The sequence below is a fragment of the Nerophis lumbriciformis genome, linkage group LG32 (genome assembly GCF_033978685.3).
Source record: "Nerophis lumbriciformis linkage group LG32, RoL_Nlum_v2.1, whole genome shotgun sequence".
Taxonomy (NCBI): Eukaryota; Metazoa; Chordata; class Actinopteri; order Syngnathiformes; family Syngnathidae; genus Nerophis; species Nerophis lumbriciformis.
The window spans coordinates 4,668,033-4,687,925 of record NC_084579.2 but is presented as its reverse complement, the minus strand read 5'-3'; the positions used below and the strand labels follow the sequence as shown (position 1 = coordinate 4,687,925).

Sequence of the window (19,893 nt, the reverse complement as noted above, 5' to 3'; positions counted from 1 at the left end):
TTAATGAAGATCATGAGGGAGAACACACAAAGGAACTTTTAATTTGCTGCATCTGTCGTTGTTTACGTTGCCTCTGAGTCATCAAAAATCAGCGAATGTATTTTTTTTTCAACAGTCATCATCGCTCATGTCAACAACTTCCAGGGTTTGTAGACAGGAGAGTCATAGATGCCGTATACAAATGTTAATTGCTATAAAGCAGCAACGTCAAGAGGAAATGCAAAGTATTCAAACCTTCTGTACAGGCATCGCTGCGGATAAAACTAGAGAAAATATAACATACAAATAAACACCATTTTGTCCAAAATAGCAAAAATGTACAGCTTAATGCAGGGACAAAAACAAGGGCAGAAAAAAGGAGTTAAAAGTAGGCGACAGTAGGCCTGAGCATTAAAAATCAGGCATGGGATTCTTCCGTCTATAGTCGGAAATCCATCTTTTTTATCTCTGTGAAGTGAATTGTATTCATATAGCGCTCTTCTCTAGTGACTCAAAGCGCTTTTACATAGTGAAACCCAATATCCAAGTTACATTTAAAGCACAGTTCCACGACCAGGACGAAAACCACACTGTTCCTCCTGAATCCGAGGTTCGACTATCCGGCGTAGCCTCCTCTCCAGTACACCTGAATAGACCTTACCGGGAAGGCTGAGGAGTGTGATCCCACGATAGTTAGAACACACCCTCCGGTTCCCCTTCTTAAAGAGAGGAACCACCACCCCGGTCTGCCAATCCAGAGGTACCGCCCCCGATGTCCACGCGATGCTGCAGAGTCTTGTCAACCAAGACAGCCCCGACACAGAACAGTGTGGTTTTCGTCCTGGTCGTGGAACTGTGGACCAGCTCTATACTCTCGGCAGGGTCCTCGAGGGTGCATGGGAGTTTGCCCAACCAGTCTACATGTGCTTTGTGGACTTGGAGAAGGCATTCGACCGTGTCCCTCGGGAAGTCCTGTGGGGAGTGCTCAGAGAGTATGGGGTATCGGACTGTCTGATTTTGGCGGTCCGCTCCCTGTATGATCAGTGTCAGAGCTTGGTCCGCATTGCCGGCAGTAAGTCGGACACGTTTCCAGTGAGGGTTGGACTCCGCCAAGGCTGCCCTTTGTCACAGATTCTGTTCATAACTTTTATGGACAGAATTTCTAGGCGCAGTCAAGGCGTTGAGGGGATCTGGTTTGGTGGCTGCAGGATTAGGTCTCTGCTTTTTGCAGATGATGTGGTCCTGATGGCTTCATCTGGCCAGGATCTTCAGCTCTCGCTGGATCGGTTCGCAGCCGAGTGTGAAGCGACTGGGATGAGAATCAGCACCTCCAAGTCCGAGTCCATGGTTCTCGCCCGGAAAAGGGTGGAGTGCCATCTCCGGGTTGGGGAGGAGATCTTGCCCCAAGTTGGATAAGTTCAAGTACCTCGGAGTCTTGTTCACGAGTGAGGGAAGAGTGGATCGTGAGATCGACAGGCGAATCGGTGCGGCGTCTTCAGTAATGCGGACGCTGTATCGATCCGTTGTGGTGAAGAAGGAGCTGAGCCGGAAGGCAAAGCTCTCAATTTACCGGTCGATCTACGTTCCCATCCTCACCTATGGTCATGAGCTTTGGGTTATGACCGAAAGGACAAGATCACGGGTACAAGCGGCCGAAATGAGTTTCCTCCGCCGGGTGGCGGGGCTCTCCCTTAGAGATAGGGTGAGAAGCTCTGTCATCCAGGGGGAGCTCAAAGTAAAGCCGCTGCTCCTCCACATCGAGAGGAGCCAGATGAGGTGGTTCGGGCATCTGGTCAGGATGCCACCCGATCGCCTCCCTCGGGAGGTGTTTAGGGCACGTCCGACCGGTAGGAGGCCACGGGGAAGACCCAGGACACGTTGGGAAGACTATGTCTCTCGGCTGGCCTGGGAACGCCTCGGCATCCCCCGGGAAGAGCTGGACGAAGTGGCTGGGGAGAGGGAAGTCTGGGCTTCCCTGCTTAGGCTGCTGCCCCCGCGACCCGACCTCGGATAAGCGGAAGAAGATGGATGGATGGATGGCATTTAAAGCAGTGTGGGTGGCACTGGGAGCAGGTGGGTAAAGTGTCTTGCCCAAGGACACAACGGCCGAGAATAGGATGGCGGAAGCGGGGATCGAACCTGGAACCCTCAAGTCGCTGGCACGGCCACTCTACCAACGGAGCTATACCGCCCCCGTAAGAATATTTAAAAATATTTTCCGTTTTTTTCAACCTACAATGTGTGTTAAAATCTTGACAACTTCAGTTTTCCTGTAATCAGTACGGTTTTTGATGATCCAGTGGTAAAAACTACGGTTTTACCATTAAAAATGGTTAACTTAAAAATGGAAGCTATGTAAAGAAGCAACTCCACGGGCAGTAGACAACATATAGGGGAAACATCAATGATGATTGGTTGGTTTACGTATAAGAACATCCACGATTGGTTGGTTGTTTACTATGATGGGTCACGATTGGTTAAGATTAGGGCAAAACATTAGGGACAGGCCAATCAGAGGCAAGATAGGACGGGTCATGGAAGCAGGAAGTGAAATCACAACAGACATACCAATTGACGAGGAGAGAGTCGGAGAAGGGAAGAGGGAATGTAGACCACGTCCAGGAAAGAGAAGAGGGAATGTAGACCACGTCCAGGAAAACCACAATGTGTCTATTTGGCCATATTTGGACAAATGTATGCGTGTGGATAAAACATTAATTTGACTTGTTTACCATGTAAGCACAAATCAAAACTGCTCTCGACATGGAAGAGGTGGAATACTCAGTGGCCTAGTGGTTAGAGTGTCCGCCCTGAGATCGGTAGGTCGTGAGTTCAAACCCCGGCCGAGTCATACCAAAGACTATAAAAACGGGAGCGATTACCTCCCTGCTTGGCACTCAGCATCAAGGGTTGGAATTGGGGGTTAAATCACCAAAATGATTCCCGGGCGCGGTACTGCTGCTGCCCACTGCTCCCCTCACCTCCCAGGGGGTGAACAAGGGGATGGGTCAAATGCAGAGGACAAATTTCACCACACCTAGTGTGTGTGTGACAATCATTGGTACTTTAACTTTAACTTTTAACTTTAATACACATTTAAGAACACACATGATTGTGGCAGACATGTTTGCTACAATATAGACCAGGGGTGCTCATTACGTCGATCGCGAGCTACCGGTCGATCTCGGAGGGTGTGTCAGTCGATCACCAGCCAGGCATTAAAAAAATAGTCCTAAAAATGAGCGATCATAAATCTTCACTACGACGTCACTTTCGTCACTTGATTGACATTCACGGCACCCGAGGGTCTTCTGAGATGACGCTGGCTGCTGCCAGATCATTAAAATTACCGACTGGAAGGCGAGAAACACTTTATTTCAACAGACTCTGGCGCCGTACCTGTCGTCAAAACTCTAAAGACCGACTGCACAGTTGCGCTAACAAAACAAGAGTCTCAGAAAGCTGGCGTGCACAAGCTAGCGAGCTACGGAGTTTGCCGACAATGTATTTCTTGTAAAGTGTATACAAAGGAGTACGGAAGCTGGACAAACAAGATGCCAAAAACCAACCACTTTCATGTGGTATTGGACAGAAAGGAGGACTTTTTTCCTCCATTCGAAAATGCGGACGTTTTTAGCACCACTGTCTGATTCCAATCAATGCAAGTCATCAGAATCAGGTAATACACCAACTTATATTCTTGTCTTCATGAAAGAAAGGAATCTATATGTGTTAAACATGCTTGCATTATCTTTAAACACCTTTAACTTATTAACAATATTAACTATATGTGTTAAACATGCTTGCATTATCTTTAAACACCTTTAACTTATTCACAATATTAACTATATGTATTAAACATGCTTGCATTATCTTTAAACACCTTTAACTTATTCACAATATTAACTATATGTGTTAAACATGCTTGTATTATCATTAAACACCTTTAAGTTGTTAACAATATTAACTATGTGTTAAACATGCTTGTATTATCATTAAACACCTTTAATTGGTAACAATAGTAACTATATGTGTTAAACATGCTTGTATTATCTTTAAACACCTTTAACTTATTAATAATATTAACTATATGTATTAAACATGCTTGTATTATCATTAAACACCTTTAACTTGTTAACAATATTAACTATATGTATTAAACATACTTGTATTATCATTAAACACCTTTAATTTATTAACAATATTAACTATATGTATTAAACATTCTTGTATTATCATTAAACACCTTTAATTTATTAACAATATTAACTATGTGTTAAACATGATTGCATTATCATTAAACACCTTTAACTTATTAACAAAAACATATATTTCATAAATAAGTAAATATAAATTATATATATGAATGAGGTAGATCCCCACGACTTGATGAATTGAAAAGTAGCTCGCCTGCAGAAAAAGTGTGAGCACCCCTGATATAGACTAAATGTTACATTTCATTTTCATTGCTGTTTTACAACAAGACAGTAGCTGACATTTTGTTCATTATTTCTACTCTTTATATTTAGACATTGAATAGTTGAATCATTTTGAAACACAAACAACATGACTGCGATCTATTTGTTATGTCATGCTATAAATCACAAATGGCTATTCAGGTTAAGGAAGTTAGCTAATAGAATAAACATTGTTCGTACTCTTTATTTTATTAGGGCCCGCATGGCCCATTGTATAAGGACTCCCAAAGGGAGTCCTTATACAATGGGACATAAGGACCTATTGAATTTGTAAGGTTTTATTATTAATATTCTTCCGCAACTTTGCGCTGTAATTTGACCCCCTTAGCATGCTTCAAAACTCACCAAATTTTACACACACATCAGTAATATACGGCAAAACTTTTTATCAAAAAACCAAACCCCAAAACTCAAAATTGCGCTCTAGCGTCCCCTAGAAAGAAAAGTGAAGTGTGAAGTGAAGTGAATTACATTTATATAGCGCTTTTTCTCAAGTGACTCAAAGCGCTTTACATAGTGAAACCCAATATCTAAGTTACATTTAAACCAGTGTGGGTGGCACTGGGAGCAGGTGGGTAAAGTGTCTTGCCCAAGGACACAACGGCAGTGACTAGGATGGCGGAAGCGGGGATCGAACCTGCAACCCTCAAGTTGCTGGCACGGCTGCTCTACCAACCGAGCTATACCGCCCCAAAACTGCTTATAACTCCCAGTACGAATGTTGTAGAGACATGAAACATAAACCTCTATGTAGGTCTTATTTAGACCTACTTTTCATTAATTAATTTCCTCGGGCAAAAATCAACAGGAAGTTGGCAATTCCCCCTTCAAGACAAAAAAGTACTAAAAACAGTAACTTTTGCCTCTTTGAGCTGTATTTTCACCCTCTTAACATGCTTCAAAACTCACCAAACTGAACACACACATCAGGACTGGCAAAAATTGCGATCTAATAAAAAAAACCTAACACCAAATCTCAAAAATTGCGCAATTTTTGAATAAAACGCAGAAAAAACTGCTCCTCGGAAGAAAAAAATGACAAAACTGCCTGTAACTCCCACTGGGAAGATCGGAGAGACATGAAACAAAAACCTCTATGTAGGTCTTACTTAGACCTACATTTCATATATTGACAACCCCCAGCAAAAATCAACAGGAAGTTTGCAATTTCCCCTTCAAAACAAATGTTTTTTAATAAACCGGTCACTTCTCTTCAAACATTATCTCCTCCTGAGCGCGTTTGTCGTATCAGCTTCAAAATAACACAGGAAAGAGAATGAACCCTTCCAGTGGCCTAGTGGTTAGAGTGTCCGCCCTGAGATCGGTAGGTTGTGGGTTCAAACCCCGGCCGAGTCATACCAAAGACTATAAAAATGGGACCCATTACCTCCCTGCTTGGCACTCAGTATCAAGGGTTGGAATTGGGGGTTAAATCACCAAAAATGATTCCCGGGCGCGGCCACCGCTGCTGCCCACTGCTCCCCTCACCTCCCAGGGGGTGATCAAGGGTGATGGGTCAAATGCAGAGAATAATTTCGCCACACCTAGTGTGTGTGTGACAATCATTGGTACTTTAACTTTAACTTTAAATAAAAGTTATCGAAATAATTTTTCTAACTGCTCCGGTTTTGATTTTATGAGCCTTCAAAGAACCGCTGCGCTGCTGTTTTTTTAAGATGGCTGCTTAAAAGCAGGAAGCACCAACGTGCCCACACAATGCAGACAAGGTAGGTACACTAGACAAAAGTAGTGGGACACTTCAGACTAAAAGTAGACAAAAGTATTGGGACACTTGGGACTAAAACTTGACAAAAGTATTGGGACACTTAGGACTAGCACCTGCCAAATACGCGGGCCCGACCAATGCTGCTTGCAGCTTTAATTTTATTTTATTTTTTTATTAATCAGTCCAACAAAATATTACACAATATTACAATAATAATACAATTCCAATTCCAAAACCAAACCAACATTCAGAATAGCAATCAACAGAGCAGTTGAGAAAACACTCAAACTTGACACAAAACAATCCAAAATATTTTAGTTTAGCAGTTGGGGCAGGGGTTCCCTTGGCACCCACACCTGCGGCCCCCAGACCCCCCGGCTTATTTTCAGTCTTTTTCATTAAGTTCAAATCACATGACTGCAAAACACAGCATGGGATCTACATTACATGGAAGTTGTTCTAATAAGAACAATCTTTTTTTTTGTCCAAAACTTCTCATTTCCTCTAGTGGACGACATCTTGCAGCTCCTGAACTCGCCTGTGGATGGCGCCGGCGGCTCCTTATTCCCTAAAATCACTGACCTCTCGCAGGCGACCAGCGAGATCGTGCAGCAGGGCAGCGGCGACGTGGCCCCCCTGGAGCCGTCGCTCATCAACCTGCCCCCCCCTGTCAGCTTCATCGACGAGAGACACCAAGTAATTATTAATAAGTCCCCCCGCGACTCCGAAAGGGACAAGCGGTAGCAAATGGATGGATTACGTAAACATTTTATTATGATTATTTGCCGCCGTCACTTTTAACGAGCTAAAACGTCTCATTCAATCAGGTGACCTTTGACACCAGGCTGCCTGAAGAGGCGCGGGGTGACCAGTTTGAGACCGCCTCCCCCATCACGGTGGAGGGGAACGAGGGGAGCGTGACGCCGTTTGACTACTCCGCCCTGGACGCCAACACAGAGGACGATCACATGACCCGCGGGGGTGAGGACATTTCCTCATTCATAACCAAAACAACGCCAAGGACCGCCCTCGTGTCCCCCACCTCGCCTTCGGACCTCCTCCCTGTCCCGGCCCCCGCCAGCATGTCCGACGCGAGGAAATACCAGACAGGAAGTCTGACTTATGAGACGCAAGAAGAGGAGGGGTCAACATCCGACGAAGACGAGTCGTCGGGTCAGGACCCGGAAACGGAAGAGATGCCCGACAGCACCCCGGACCCCGGTCGATCTACCTTAACAGAGGTCCCAATAGAGTCGCCGGCTGTGGACACGGACACTGCGGGGGGCTCGGGTGGGGAGCAGTTGTCAGGGGAGGAGGTTTCAGAAGAGCGGGGTGGTCTAATTCCTGGAGAGGTGATGGTTGTACCAACCAGTGCAGCTGAGAGAGGAACCACCCTGGGCCAAGACCCCCAACAACCCCCACTCACCTCTCAGAGGGACAAAAATGAGACCACATGGTTGTTAACGGGGCCAAAAAGACTTTCCACCACTGCGCCCTTACTGCACGCCAACACCCGCTACGTGCCCCAGTGGGCACTGACCCCCACCCCGGACTACGACAAAGTGATTGAGTCTACACCTCCCAGGCCTGAGAAGACCACAGAGCACCCCGACCCCGGAGAGGCCGGCGCCGACAACGTCTCGGGTACGTCACGTTCCACGAGTCCATACCTGCCAACTACTCCGGTTTTCCCGTAATTAGTACGGTTTTCATCAACCTATTCCGGGTTACGGTTGCAGTGATAAAAAATACGGTTTTTCATTAATTCCATCCATCCATCCATCCATCTTCTTCCGCTTATCCGAGGTCGGGTCGCGGGGGCAGCAGCTTAAGCAGGGAAGCCCAGACTTCCCTCTCCCCAGCCACTTCGTCCAGCTCCTCCCGGGGGATCCCGAGGCGTTCCCAGGCCAGCCGGGAGAGATAGTCTTCCCAGCGTGTCCTGGGTCTTCCCCGTGGCCTCCTACCGGTCGGACGTGCCCGAAACACCTTCCTAGGGAGGCGTTCGGGTGGCATCCTGACCAGATGCCCGAACCACCTCATCTGGCTCCTCTCGATGTGGAGGAGCAGCGGCTTTACTTTGAGCTCCCCCCGGATGACAGAGCTTCTCACCCTATCTCTAAGGGAGAGCCCCGCTACTCGGCGGAGGAAACTCATTTCGGCCGCTTGTACCCGTGATCTTGTCCTTTCGGTCATGACCCAAAGCTCATGACCATAGGTGAGGATGGGAACGTAGATCGACCGGTAAATCGAGAGCTTTGCCTTCCGGCTCAGCTCCTTCTTCACCACAACGGATCTATACAGCGTCCGCATTACTGAAGACGCCGCACCGATCCGCCTGTCGATCTCACGATCCACTCTTCCCCCACTCGTGAACAAGACTCAAAAAAAATTTTTTTTAAATGCGCGAGGCTATTTATAGCACCGCCGCCAAGCACGAGGCACCTGTTGCCCATTGTTTCCAAACGAGCGAACGATCATGGAATCGGCCGGAGAAAAATCGCAAACGAGTCTTAAACCGAAAAGAAAACTGCAGTCATTCCGTGAAGAATATTCAAAAGCCTATCCGGGAATAATTATCCGTTCCAAAAAGGGTGAAAACTACGCGAATTGCACCTTGTGCAGACAAGATTTTTCGATCGGACACGGAGGAATTAGCGATGTAAAAGACCACGTTGGGACAAAAAAACACAAGTCTAATGCCGTTGCTAGCGATACAAGTGGAAAACTTTCAACGTTTTTCGGATTTTAGCCACAAAAAGGTAATGACACCAATGTTATCTATTGGAATTGTTTAGTACTGTTATACTGTTAAAAGTGTTTATACTATTTATGCTTTCAAGTCCAAGTTGAAGAAATCTTGTTAAATGTTGACAGCATAACTACCAAAATACAGAAGTATGTCCTTAATCTTTTTGCAGTGCTATTTCTGTTGAAAAGTTAAAATGATTACATTAGAGTTGGAGAAGGCATTCGACCGTGTCCCTCGGGAAGTCCTGTAGGGAGTGCTCAGAGAGTATGGGGTATCGGACTGTCTGATTTTGGTGGTCCGCTCCCTGTATGATCAGTGCCAGAGCTTGGTCCGCATTGCCGGCAGTAAGTCGGACACGTTTCCAGTGAGGGTTGGACTCCGCCAAGGCTGCCCTTTGTCACCCATTCTGTTCATAACTTTTATGGACAGAATTTTCTAGGCGCAGTCAAGGCGTTGAGGGGATCTGGTTTGGTGGCTGCAGGATTAGGTCTCTGCTTTTTGCAGATGATGTGGTCCTGATGGCTTCATCTGGCCAGGATCTTCAGCTCTCACTGGATCGGTTCGCAGCCGAGTGTGAAGCGACTGGGATGAGAATCAGCACCTCCAAGTCCGAGTCCATGGTTCTCGCCCGGAAAAGGGTGGAGTGCCATCTCCGGGTTGGGGAGGAGATCTTGCCCCAAGTGGAGGAGTTCAAGTACCTCGGAGTCTTGTTCACGAGTGAGGAAAGAGTGGATCGTGAGATCGACAGGCGGATCGGTGCGGCGTCTTCAGTAATGCGGACGCTGTATCGATCCGTTGTGGTGAAGAAGGAGCTGAGCCGGAAGGCAAAGCTCTCAATTTACCGGTCGATCTACGTTCCCATCCTCACCTATGGTCATGAGCTTTGGGTTATGACCGAAAGGACAAGATCACGGGTACAAGCGGCCCAAATGAGTTTCCTCCGCCGGGTGGCGGGGCTCTCCCTTAGAGATAGGGTGAGAAGCTCTGTCATCCGGGGGGAGCTCAAAGTAAAGCCGCTGCTCCTCCACATCGAGAGGAGCCAGATGAGGTGGTTCGGGCATCTGGTCAGGATGCCACCCGATCGCCTCCCTCGGGAGGTGTTTAGGGCACGTCCGACCGGTAGGAGGCCACGGGGAAGACCCAGGACACGCTGGGAAGACTATGTCTCCCGGCTGGCCTGGGAACGCCTCGGGGTCCCCCGGGAGGAGCTGGATGAAGTGGCTGGGGAGAGGGAAGTCTGGGCTTCCCTGCTTAGGCTGCTGCCCCCGCGACCCGACCTCGGATAAGCGGAAGAAGATGGATGGATGGATGGATAGCTTACCATGTTTACAGTATGATAATTGTGATAGAAATGTGAATTTTAGGCACAGAATATTTTTTACAATTGAACAAGGCAGTAGATTATACAAGCTTGGACAGAAAGTTAATAATGACACCAATTTTTTTTTTTCAATGGAATTGTTTAGTACTGTTTTACCATTTGTTTACTGTAAACTTTCAATTAAGAAATTGAAGTCTTGTGAAAGGTTGACAGGATAACTGGCATTAACTGTCAAAATAATTTCAAACTATTGAAGTTAGCTTACAGAATAAACATGTCAATCAACCCATATGATTTTTGCTGTAATATTTTTGTTTTGAAAAGTCACTGTGACTGATAGAAAAGTGATGGTTTTAGCAACATTTTAACCTGTCTGAAGGCTAATAATCATTTTGCGTCGGGGGGGCGAAGCCTGAACCCGCCATCAGGACTTTGTCCTGCGGCCCCTGGACCCTGGCTACTAGGTTTTTCTGATTTCAAAAGTTGGCAGGTATGCGAGTCCACTGCAGCTCTCGGAGCAATGTTGTCATGGTAACTGGCTAAAAGCTAACACAAGCGCCCCTTCATGATGGTGTCATGTGATCGCAGATGCACGGCCGTGTTCTTCCGGCGTGTGCCATCACGGCGGCTCGTGCTCCCAGCGAGGGTCAGAGAGCGTTTGTGCGTGTCCACCTGGGTACTCTGGGAGGCGCTGCGAAACAGGTGAGCATCATCAGCTGGACCAATGACAGACAACCACCGATGGAGAACAATGTGGACTTTTGTCGTGTGTGTGTGTGTGTGCACAGACGTGGACGAGTGTCAGTCCAACCCTTGTATGAATGGCGCCACCTGTGTGGACGAGGTCAACGCCTTCACCTGCCTCTGCCTGCCCAGCTACACAGGACCGCTCTGTCAGCAAGGTGAGTCACACCTGTGCAGGTCACATGACCCCCCCTACGCCGCTTCACGCTATCGTAAAGAGGTGTCGCTATGGTAACGGTCAGCACACGGCGTCGAAGGTTCAAAGGAACGTCCATGAGTTTCGCGAAGAGGTTTTGTTCCGGATCCAGTGTTGTGTTTCACACAAAAAGGCGTCGTTTTTTTCTTCCCCCCGCACACATGAGCGGCGAGGGTCTCTGCTCCTCAGCTGGCGGGCGTCGGCTCCTCGAGCAGATCAGCTTCGATATTTGTAGCATGACTCAGCGGCGTCCTCCCAGGACACTGTGGAATTTGACTGCTTTAGCGCCTCACTCAGGTTTATGGAACATTACTTCTGAGGACGATACAAGGAGACTCTTGTCTTCTCTTTGGTCTCATGATATATGCAGTATGAATATTCCTCATGTAGTCTTCTAAATGATATCTCGTATGTGAGGATCCTCCCTTAGCCAGATGTGTGGATGTGTGAGGTCCAGTGAAGACCACAAGAGTTGTGTGCATACTTGCCAACCCTCCCGGATTTTCCGGGAGACTCCCGAAATTCAGCGCCTCTCCCGAAAACCTCCCGGGACAAATTTTCTCCCGAAAATCTTCCGAAATTCAGACGGACTTAGGTCCTCATGGGTTTATTGTTAGGCAGTTTCATTAACGTCCTCCCAGCGCGGCAACAACACACAACAACAGCAGTCACGTTTTTGTATACCGTAAAGCAGTTCGTCAGCCGTAAACAGCAATGTTGTGACACTCTTAAACAGGACAATACTGCCATCTAGTGCATTTGATGAAAGCACTTTTGTGCGTGCCACACAGCAATGCATCATCAGAGAGGGTGTTCAGCATGGTTGGAAAAATAGTGACAGAGAATAGAACAAATCAAATCAAATCAAATCAACTTTATTTAAGGATGGACAATTCAACCCTTAACTCAACAATGAGTAGATGAGTGTTATGTGTGTGTATATGTGTAAATAAATGAACACTGAAATTCAAGTATTTATTTTATATATATATATATATATATATATATATAATAAAATAGATATATATATGTATATACATATCTATATATATATATAGATATAATAAAATAAAAAAATATATATATATATATATCAGTTGTCTACCAATCTAAGGTAACACGCAAGGACATTAACACATCCGACACATATGTAGGATTAACCGAGGGAGAGTTCAAAACCAGATGGAACAATCACAAGGCTTCTTTCAGGAACCAAAACCTGCGGAATACCACAGAACTCAGCAAACACATTTGGGACCTCAAAGACAATAATGTTGAATATTCAATAACATGGCAAATTCTTGCATCCAGCACACCTTACAATAGTGGTAATAAAAGATGCAACCTATGCTTGAAAGAGAAACTGTTTATTATTTACCGTCCAGACCTGTCATCCCTCAACAAGCGCAGCGAAATTGTAACAGCATGCCGCCACAGACGGAAACACCTCCTAGGTAACACATGAGCCAATCACCACGCCCCTACGCCAGCCTGTACCCACCCACTCTGTGCCCTATATAAACCATGGTATGTGAATGCTCCCATTAAAATCTCCTGATGATTGAGGGAACCCCCCTCATGAAACAGGCCTGTAGAGATGAAATAGTCTTGTGATTTTTTTTCCCACACATACATATATATATATATATATATATATATATATATATATATATATATACAGTATATATAGCTAGAATTCACTGAACGTCAAGTATTTCTTATATATATATATATATGTATATGTATATGTATATATATATATATATATATATATATATATATATATATATATATATATATATACACATATATATATAGATATATATATATATCTATATATATATGAAATACTTGACTTGGTGAATTCTAGCTGTAAATATACCCCTCCCCTTTTAGCCACGCCCCCAACCACGCCCCCAGCCACGTGAACCAGACGTGATGTCAGTAAAATCCAAGCAATTGGGCCCCTTGAAATTAAATTAAATTAAATTAAATTAATACATAAATGAAGGTGTGTGTTGCTGAGCCCGACCTGGACATAATCTGGACTGTATATAAATGCTTATTTTGAAAATGTAATTTTGTTTACAGATTATATGCATTCTGTTGTTGTGTTCCCTAATTTTGAGTGTACATAAATGAAGGTGTGTGTTGCTGAGCCCGACTTGGACATAATCTGGACTGGACCTGGTTTTAAGAACCCTTTAAAAAAATCTAATTTCATTGACAACCTGGTCTGGTGAAGATAAGATCCTTTTTTTTATTTTTTATTTTTTTAATAAAATCAAATACGATAAATAAAAAAAAAAAACATTTTCTTGAATAAAAAAAAAAGTAAAACAATATAAAAACAGTTACATAGAAATTAGTAATTAATGAAAATTAGTAAAATTAACTATTAAAGGTTAGTAGTATTAGTGGACCAGCAGCACGCACAATCATGTGTGCTTACGGACTGTATCCCTTGCAGACTGTATTGATATATATTGATATATAATGTAGTAACCACAATATTAATAACAGAAGGAAACAACCCTTTTGTGTGAATGAGTGTAAATGGGGGAGGGAGGTTTCTTTGGGTCGGTGCTCTAATTGTAAGTGTATTTTGTGTTTTTTATGTTGATTTTATAAATAAAAAAATAATTTTTTGTAATGAATAAATAAAGCCACTTTAAACTGTCATCATCATTGGTAGCAATAAGGATCAAAATCTGAACTTGTGAAAACAAGTTATTAACGTTTTGTGTTATTTTTTGCAATTTTATCATCACCCAACAGTTTAGTATCGGCCTCTGATCTACTAAAGTGCAGAAATGACAGTTAGATTGGTGCTAGCAAGGCTCCACCCACTACGAGTAGGTAGAAACAGGTACTGACCCACCGGGCACCTCAGGGTGTCATCGTCATCATTTCTAGCAAATAAGATCAAGATCTGAATTTGTGGAGCAGAGTTACAGGGGCGGTACCTCTGGATTGGCAGACCGGGGTGGTGGTTCCTCTCTTTAAGAAGGGGAACCGGAGGGTGTGTTCTAACTATCGTGGGATCACACTCCTCAGCCTTCCCGGTAAGGTCTATTCAGGTGTACTGGAGAGGAGGCTACGCCGGATAGTCGAACCTCGGATTCAGGAGGAACAGTGTGGTTTTCGTCCTGGTCGTGGAACTGTGGACCAGCTCTATACTCTCGGCAGGGTCCTTGAGGGTGCATGGGAGTTTGCCCAACCAGTCTACATGTGTTTTGTGGACTTGGAGAAGGCATTCGACCGTGTCCCTCGGGAAGTCCTGTGGGGAGTGCTCAGAGAGTATGGGGTATCGGACTGTCTGATTTTGGCGGTCCGCTCCCTGTATGATCAGTGTCAGAGCTTGGTCCACATTGCCGGCAGTAAGTCGGACACGTTTCCAGTGAGGGTTGGACTCCGCCAAGGCTGCCCTTTGTCACCCATTCTGTTCATAACTTTTATGGACAGAATTTCTAGGCGCAGTCAAGGCGTTGAGGGGATCTGGTTTGGTGACTGCAGGATTAGGTCTCTGCTTTTTGCAGATGATGTGGTCCTGATGGCTTCATCTGGCCAGGATCTTCAGCTCTCGCTGGATCGGTTCGCAGCCGAGTGTGAAGCGACTGGGATGAGAATCAGCACCTCCAAGTCCGAGTCCATGGTTCTCGCCTGGAAATGGGTGGAATGCCATCTTCGGGTTGGGGAGGAGACCCTGCCCCAAGTGGAGGAGTTCAAGTACCTCGGAGTCTTGTTCACGAGTGAGGGAAGAGTGGATCGTGAGATCGACAGGCGGATCGGTGCGGCATCTTTAGTAATGCGGACGCTGTATCGATCCGTTGTGGTGAAGAAGGAGCTGAGCCGGAAGGCAAAGCTCTCAATTTACCGGTCGATCTACGTTCCCATCCTCACCTATGGTCATGAGCTTTGGGTTATGACCGAAAGGACAAGATCACGGGTACAAGCGGCCGAAATGAGTTTCCTCCGCCGGGTGGCGGGGCTCTCCCTTAGAGATAGGGTGAGAAGCTCTGTCATCCGGGAGGAGCTCAAAGTAAAGCCGCTGTTCCTCCACATCGAGAGGAGCCAGATGAGGTGGTTCGGGCATCTGGTCAGGATGCCACCCGAACGCCTCCCTAGGGAGGTGTTTAGGGCACGTTCGACCGGTAGGAGGCCACGGGGAAGACCCAGGACACGTTGGGAAGACTATGTCTCCCGGCTGGCCTGGGAACGCCTCGGGGTCCCACAGGAAGAGCTGGACGAAGTGGCTGGGGAGAGGGAAGTCTGGACTTCCCTGCTTAGGCTGCTGCCCCCGCGACCCGACCTCGGATAAGCGGAAGAAGATGGATGGATGGATGGAGTTACTAATGTTTCGTGTTTTGTGGCGAATCATCAGAGCAATGTATTGGCGCCATGCCACGCCCACATCGTAATGGCGTAGGCAAAATGTGTTCGCTGTTTATCATCCCCCATATGTGTAATATCTGTCATTTCAACCCCAACTCATTTGGCCGAAGCCCTTGAGAGGAGTTCGTTAAAATACAACCCCTTTTTTTTCGCAAAAAAAATGGGTGACGAAAACCAAGATGGCCGACTTCCTGTTAGTATTCAGTCATGGGTTCCTGAGACTTTTATGCACGTCCCGTCATGATAGACGTCTTTTGCGATTTTTGTGACGATTCGTGCAACTGGTAGAAGGGGCTGATTTTTTTTCTAATTTTCAAAGGTGGAGCTCGAGAGCCAATTTTGAAATGTCATTCTCCGGACCGCCAAAATATAAACATTTCCTGCAAAATATGGGGACTTTTTTTAGTGTGTGTTCAGGCCCTCAAAAAAGGAAAAACCCAGCAATATTTGCCCTGACAACTGTCCTCACTGTCACCCCCTGCAGACACGGAGGGGTGCGCCTCAGGCTGGCACAAGTTCCAGTCGCACTGTTACAAGCACTTCACGCAGCGTCGCACCTGGGACGCTGCCGAGAGAGAGTGTCGACTGCATGGCGCCCACCTGGTCAGCATCCTGTCCCCCGAGGAGCAGCTCTTTGTCAATCGTAAGTAGGGCTGCAGCTAACGATTATTTTTCTATCGATTAATCTATAGATTATTTTTTCGATTAATCGGTTAATCTATAGATTATTTTTTCGATTAATCTATAGATTATTTTTCCTTTTACCGATTATTTTTTTTATTTAAAATGAAGAGGAAAAAAATAAATGTAGGCCATTTTTTTCAAAAGGCATGGCTTTTATTTACAAAAAAAAAAGTATGGCCACTCAGTCAACATTGACAACAACATGACAAAATATTCTGTAACAATGTAAACATTTAAAACTTTTAACATTTAACAAAATTAAAAGTAGCTTATTTGCTTTTTAATGTGCAAATATAAAAGTAAACATCCAGTGCAAATCTTAATATTCTGGAATAGTATAAGCATTTAAAAAGTAAAAGTATTGCTTATTTTGCTTTAAAATGTGCAAAAATAAAGATAAACATCCAATACAAAAAAGTGCAAAACGGAAATATTCTGTAACAAGTGTAAACATTTCAACAAAAGTAAAAGTATTGCTTATTTGCTAAAATGTGCAAAAATAAAGCTAAACATCCAATACAAAAAAAGTGTACAGTGTAAACATTTCAACAAAAGTAAAAGTATTGCTTATTTTGCTTAATAACACAACAATGATAGTATGATTAAAGTGAAAGTTAATTGTTGGTTTGTACATAGTATATGTAACTGTTAATGTTGTAAAAGGTATTTGCACAACTAATTAACGTTAGCGTTTGTGACACGTCTTGTGCCGTGGGGTTCTTTCAGGACCGACAGACTGAACGCCAGACGGCTTTGCCAGGTTTACAATCTTTTAATTTTACACAAAGTCTTTTCTCTTCCAACTCTTTTCTCTTTCTTTCCTCGCTTTTCAGCTCCTCTTCCTCGCTCGCTCGTCGTCCCCTGTCTCTTGCGGCGTCGCTCCCGGCGCGCCCCGCCTCGCCGCTCGCTCACCGCCGCCGCCGCCTCTCCACAGCGTTAAAGAGGAGCGCGTCTTTGTAAACACTGAACAGGCACGCCAAACGCGCTTCTCAGAGCAAACGGTGCTTTAGTTTATGAATTTACAACGCAGATACAAATGACACATTCATGTTTTTGTGTAATAATGACAACGTATACGCACGCGGACGATTGACTTGTTGATGGTGATGGCAAGAACGCTGTCGGGGGTTTTCTTTTCAAATGTTCGTTCATAGCCGTTGTGCTGCTATGATAGGCCATTTCCGCTCGACACAGTGTGCATACAACAACATTATTAGGCCGTTTATTGAAATACTCCGACACTTTTGACGACTTTTGGCGTGCTTTTTTCCCCTCGCTCGCATCGTCTGCTTTGCGCTCCGCCATGACAGTAGTGTGACGTAAATATGCGACGCGCCGACGCACAAAAATGGCGTCGACGTATTTACGTAACCGATGACGTCGACGCGTCGTTTCAGCCTTAATCGTAAGCGACAATATAAATGTTAAAGAAAGAGCTAAAAATTGACTAACATTAGATTAGTATTAGACAACAACATCTACCTTTGTAGGCATGAACAAAAACATGGGGGGCCAGGAAGACAACCCTGAGGAACGCCACACCCTATTACCATTGTTGTTATTGAGTGCTACAGTCACTAAACAGTCCCTCCAAATTCAACCACATAGTTTAGGTAATCAGCGTCATTTTCATGGAATTAGTCTTGAGCTAATACACAAATAAAAAAACATAAATGTTTTATTTGTGTAGACCAGGGGTGCTCATTACGTCGATCGCGAGCTACCGGTCGATCTCGGAGGGTGTGTCAGTCGATCACCAGCCAGGCATTAAAAAAATATACCTAAAAATGAGCGATCATAAATCTTCACTATGACGTCACTTTCGTCACTTGATTGACATTCACGGCACCCGAGGGTCTTCTGAGATGACGCTGGCTGCTGCCAGCTCATTAAAATTACCGACTGGAAGGCGAGAAACACTTTATTTCAACAGACTCTGGCGCCGTACCTGTCGTCAAAACTCCAAAGACCGACTGCACAGTTGCACAGTTGTGCTAACAAAACGAGTCTCAGAAAGCTGGCGTGCACAAGCTAGCAAGCTACGGAGTTTGCCGACAATGTATTTCTTGTAAAGTGTATACAAAGGAGTACGGAAGCTGGACAAATAAGATGCCAAAAACCTACCACTTTCATGTGATATTGGACAGAAAGGAGGACTTTTTTTCTCCTCCATTCGAAAATGCGGACGTTATCAGCACCACTGTCTGATTCCAATCAATGCAAGTCATCACAATCAGGTAATACACCAACTTATATTCTTGTCCTCATGAAAGAAAGGAATCTATATGTGTTAAACATGCCTGTATTATCTTTAAACACCTTAACTTGTTAACAATATTAACTATATGTGTTAAACATGCTTGCATTATCTTTAAACACCTTTAACTTATTAACAATATTAACTATATGTGTTAAACATGCTTGTATTATCATTAAACACCTTTAACTTGTTAACAATATTAACTATATGTGTTAAACATGCATGTATTATCTTTAAACACCTTTAACTTATTAATTATTAAATATATGTATTAAACATGCTTGTATTATCTTTAAACACCTTTAACTTATTAATATTATTAACTATATGTATTAAACATGCTTGTATTATCTTTAAACACCTTTAACTTGTTAACAATATTAACTATATGTATTAAACATACTTGCATTATCTTTAAACACCTTTAACTTGTTAACAATATTAACTATATGTATTAAACATGCTTGCATTATCATTAAACACCTTTAACTTATTAACAAAAACATATATTTCATAAATAAGTAAATATAAATGATATATATGAATGAGGTAGATCCCCACGACTTGATCAATTGAAAAGTAGCTCGCCTGCAGAAAAAGTGTGAGCACCCCTGGTGTAGACAAAGCAGGAACATTAACGTGGATCAAATATCAGCTCTTTATTGCTCAATTATTGTCCTCCCACGTACCTTACACTTTCTTCCTGTTATTGTCAATGGCGCAAAGCTTTCTGGGTAATGTAGTACATAAACATTTAGCAACACCTGTGGCACATTCTAAAAAATACCATTGAAGAAGAAAAAAAAAAAACAATGTCATGTTCAAACACTGATGACTTCTATTAAACAGACAAAGAAGCAAGGAATTAAACAGAGACAGAATTAAATTTGGCTCAATTGAGGAGAAACGTCTGGGCTGTACTCTTGTACTCTTTTATTTGGACTTTCCCTGATTACATGGCAAAAGCTGTTTCTAAAGGAAGGGGGTCGTAAACAGCCGCTGCTTTTGGTCACAAAACAGTTCAAAGAAAAGGTGCCTGGAGCGGAGTCAGGTCCTGCTTCCTCTCCGCTTTGTAGATCTCGGGTCAAGACAATATCTTCCTGTAGATTACAATACATCAAAGAAACCGACACCTTCATGTCGCTTCCCATCATACACAGTGGAGTTGTACGAGCCTTCTGGAGTCAGGTCCTGCTTCCTCTCCGCTTTGTAGATCTCGGGTCAAAACAAAATCTTCCTGTGGATTACAATACATCAACGGAACCGACACCTTCATGTCGCTTCCCATCATACACAGTGGAGTTGTACAAGCCTTCTGCTTTTGAACATCAAATATGTTGTCTTTGTAGCATATTCAACTG

The 19,893-nt window shown here is 44.3% G+C and overlaps 1 protein-coding gene across 2 annotated transcripts in view; it reads left to right on the top strand.

The window, feature by feature from the left end:
* LOC133574465 (brevican core protein-like) overlaps positions 1-19,893 on the top strand; it is a 62,571-nt gene that overhangs the window by 36,147 nt on the left and 6,531 nt on the right. For both annotated transcript variants that reach the window (XM_061926621.1, XM_061926620.1), the window contains 5 exons: positions 6,692-6,879; positions 7,011-7,827; positions 10,842-10,955; positions 11,042-11,155; positions 16,073-16,231. In XM_061926621.1, coding sequence (XP_061782605.1) covers positions 6,692-6,879; positions 7,011-7,827; positions 10,842-10,955; positions 11,042-11,155; positions 16,073-16,231 — 1,392 coding nt within the window. The remainder of the gene's footprint in view (positions 1-6,691; positions 6,880-7,010; positions 7,828-10,841; positions 10,956-11,041; positions 11,156-16,072; positions 16,232-19,893) is intronic.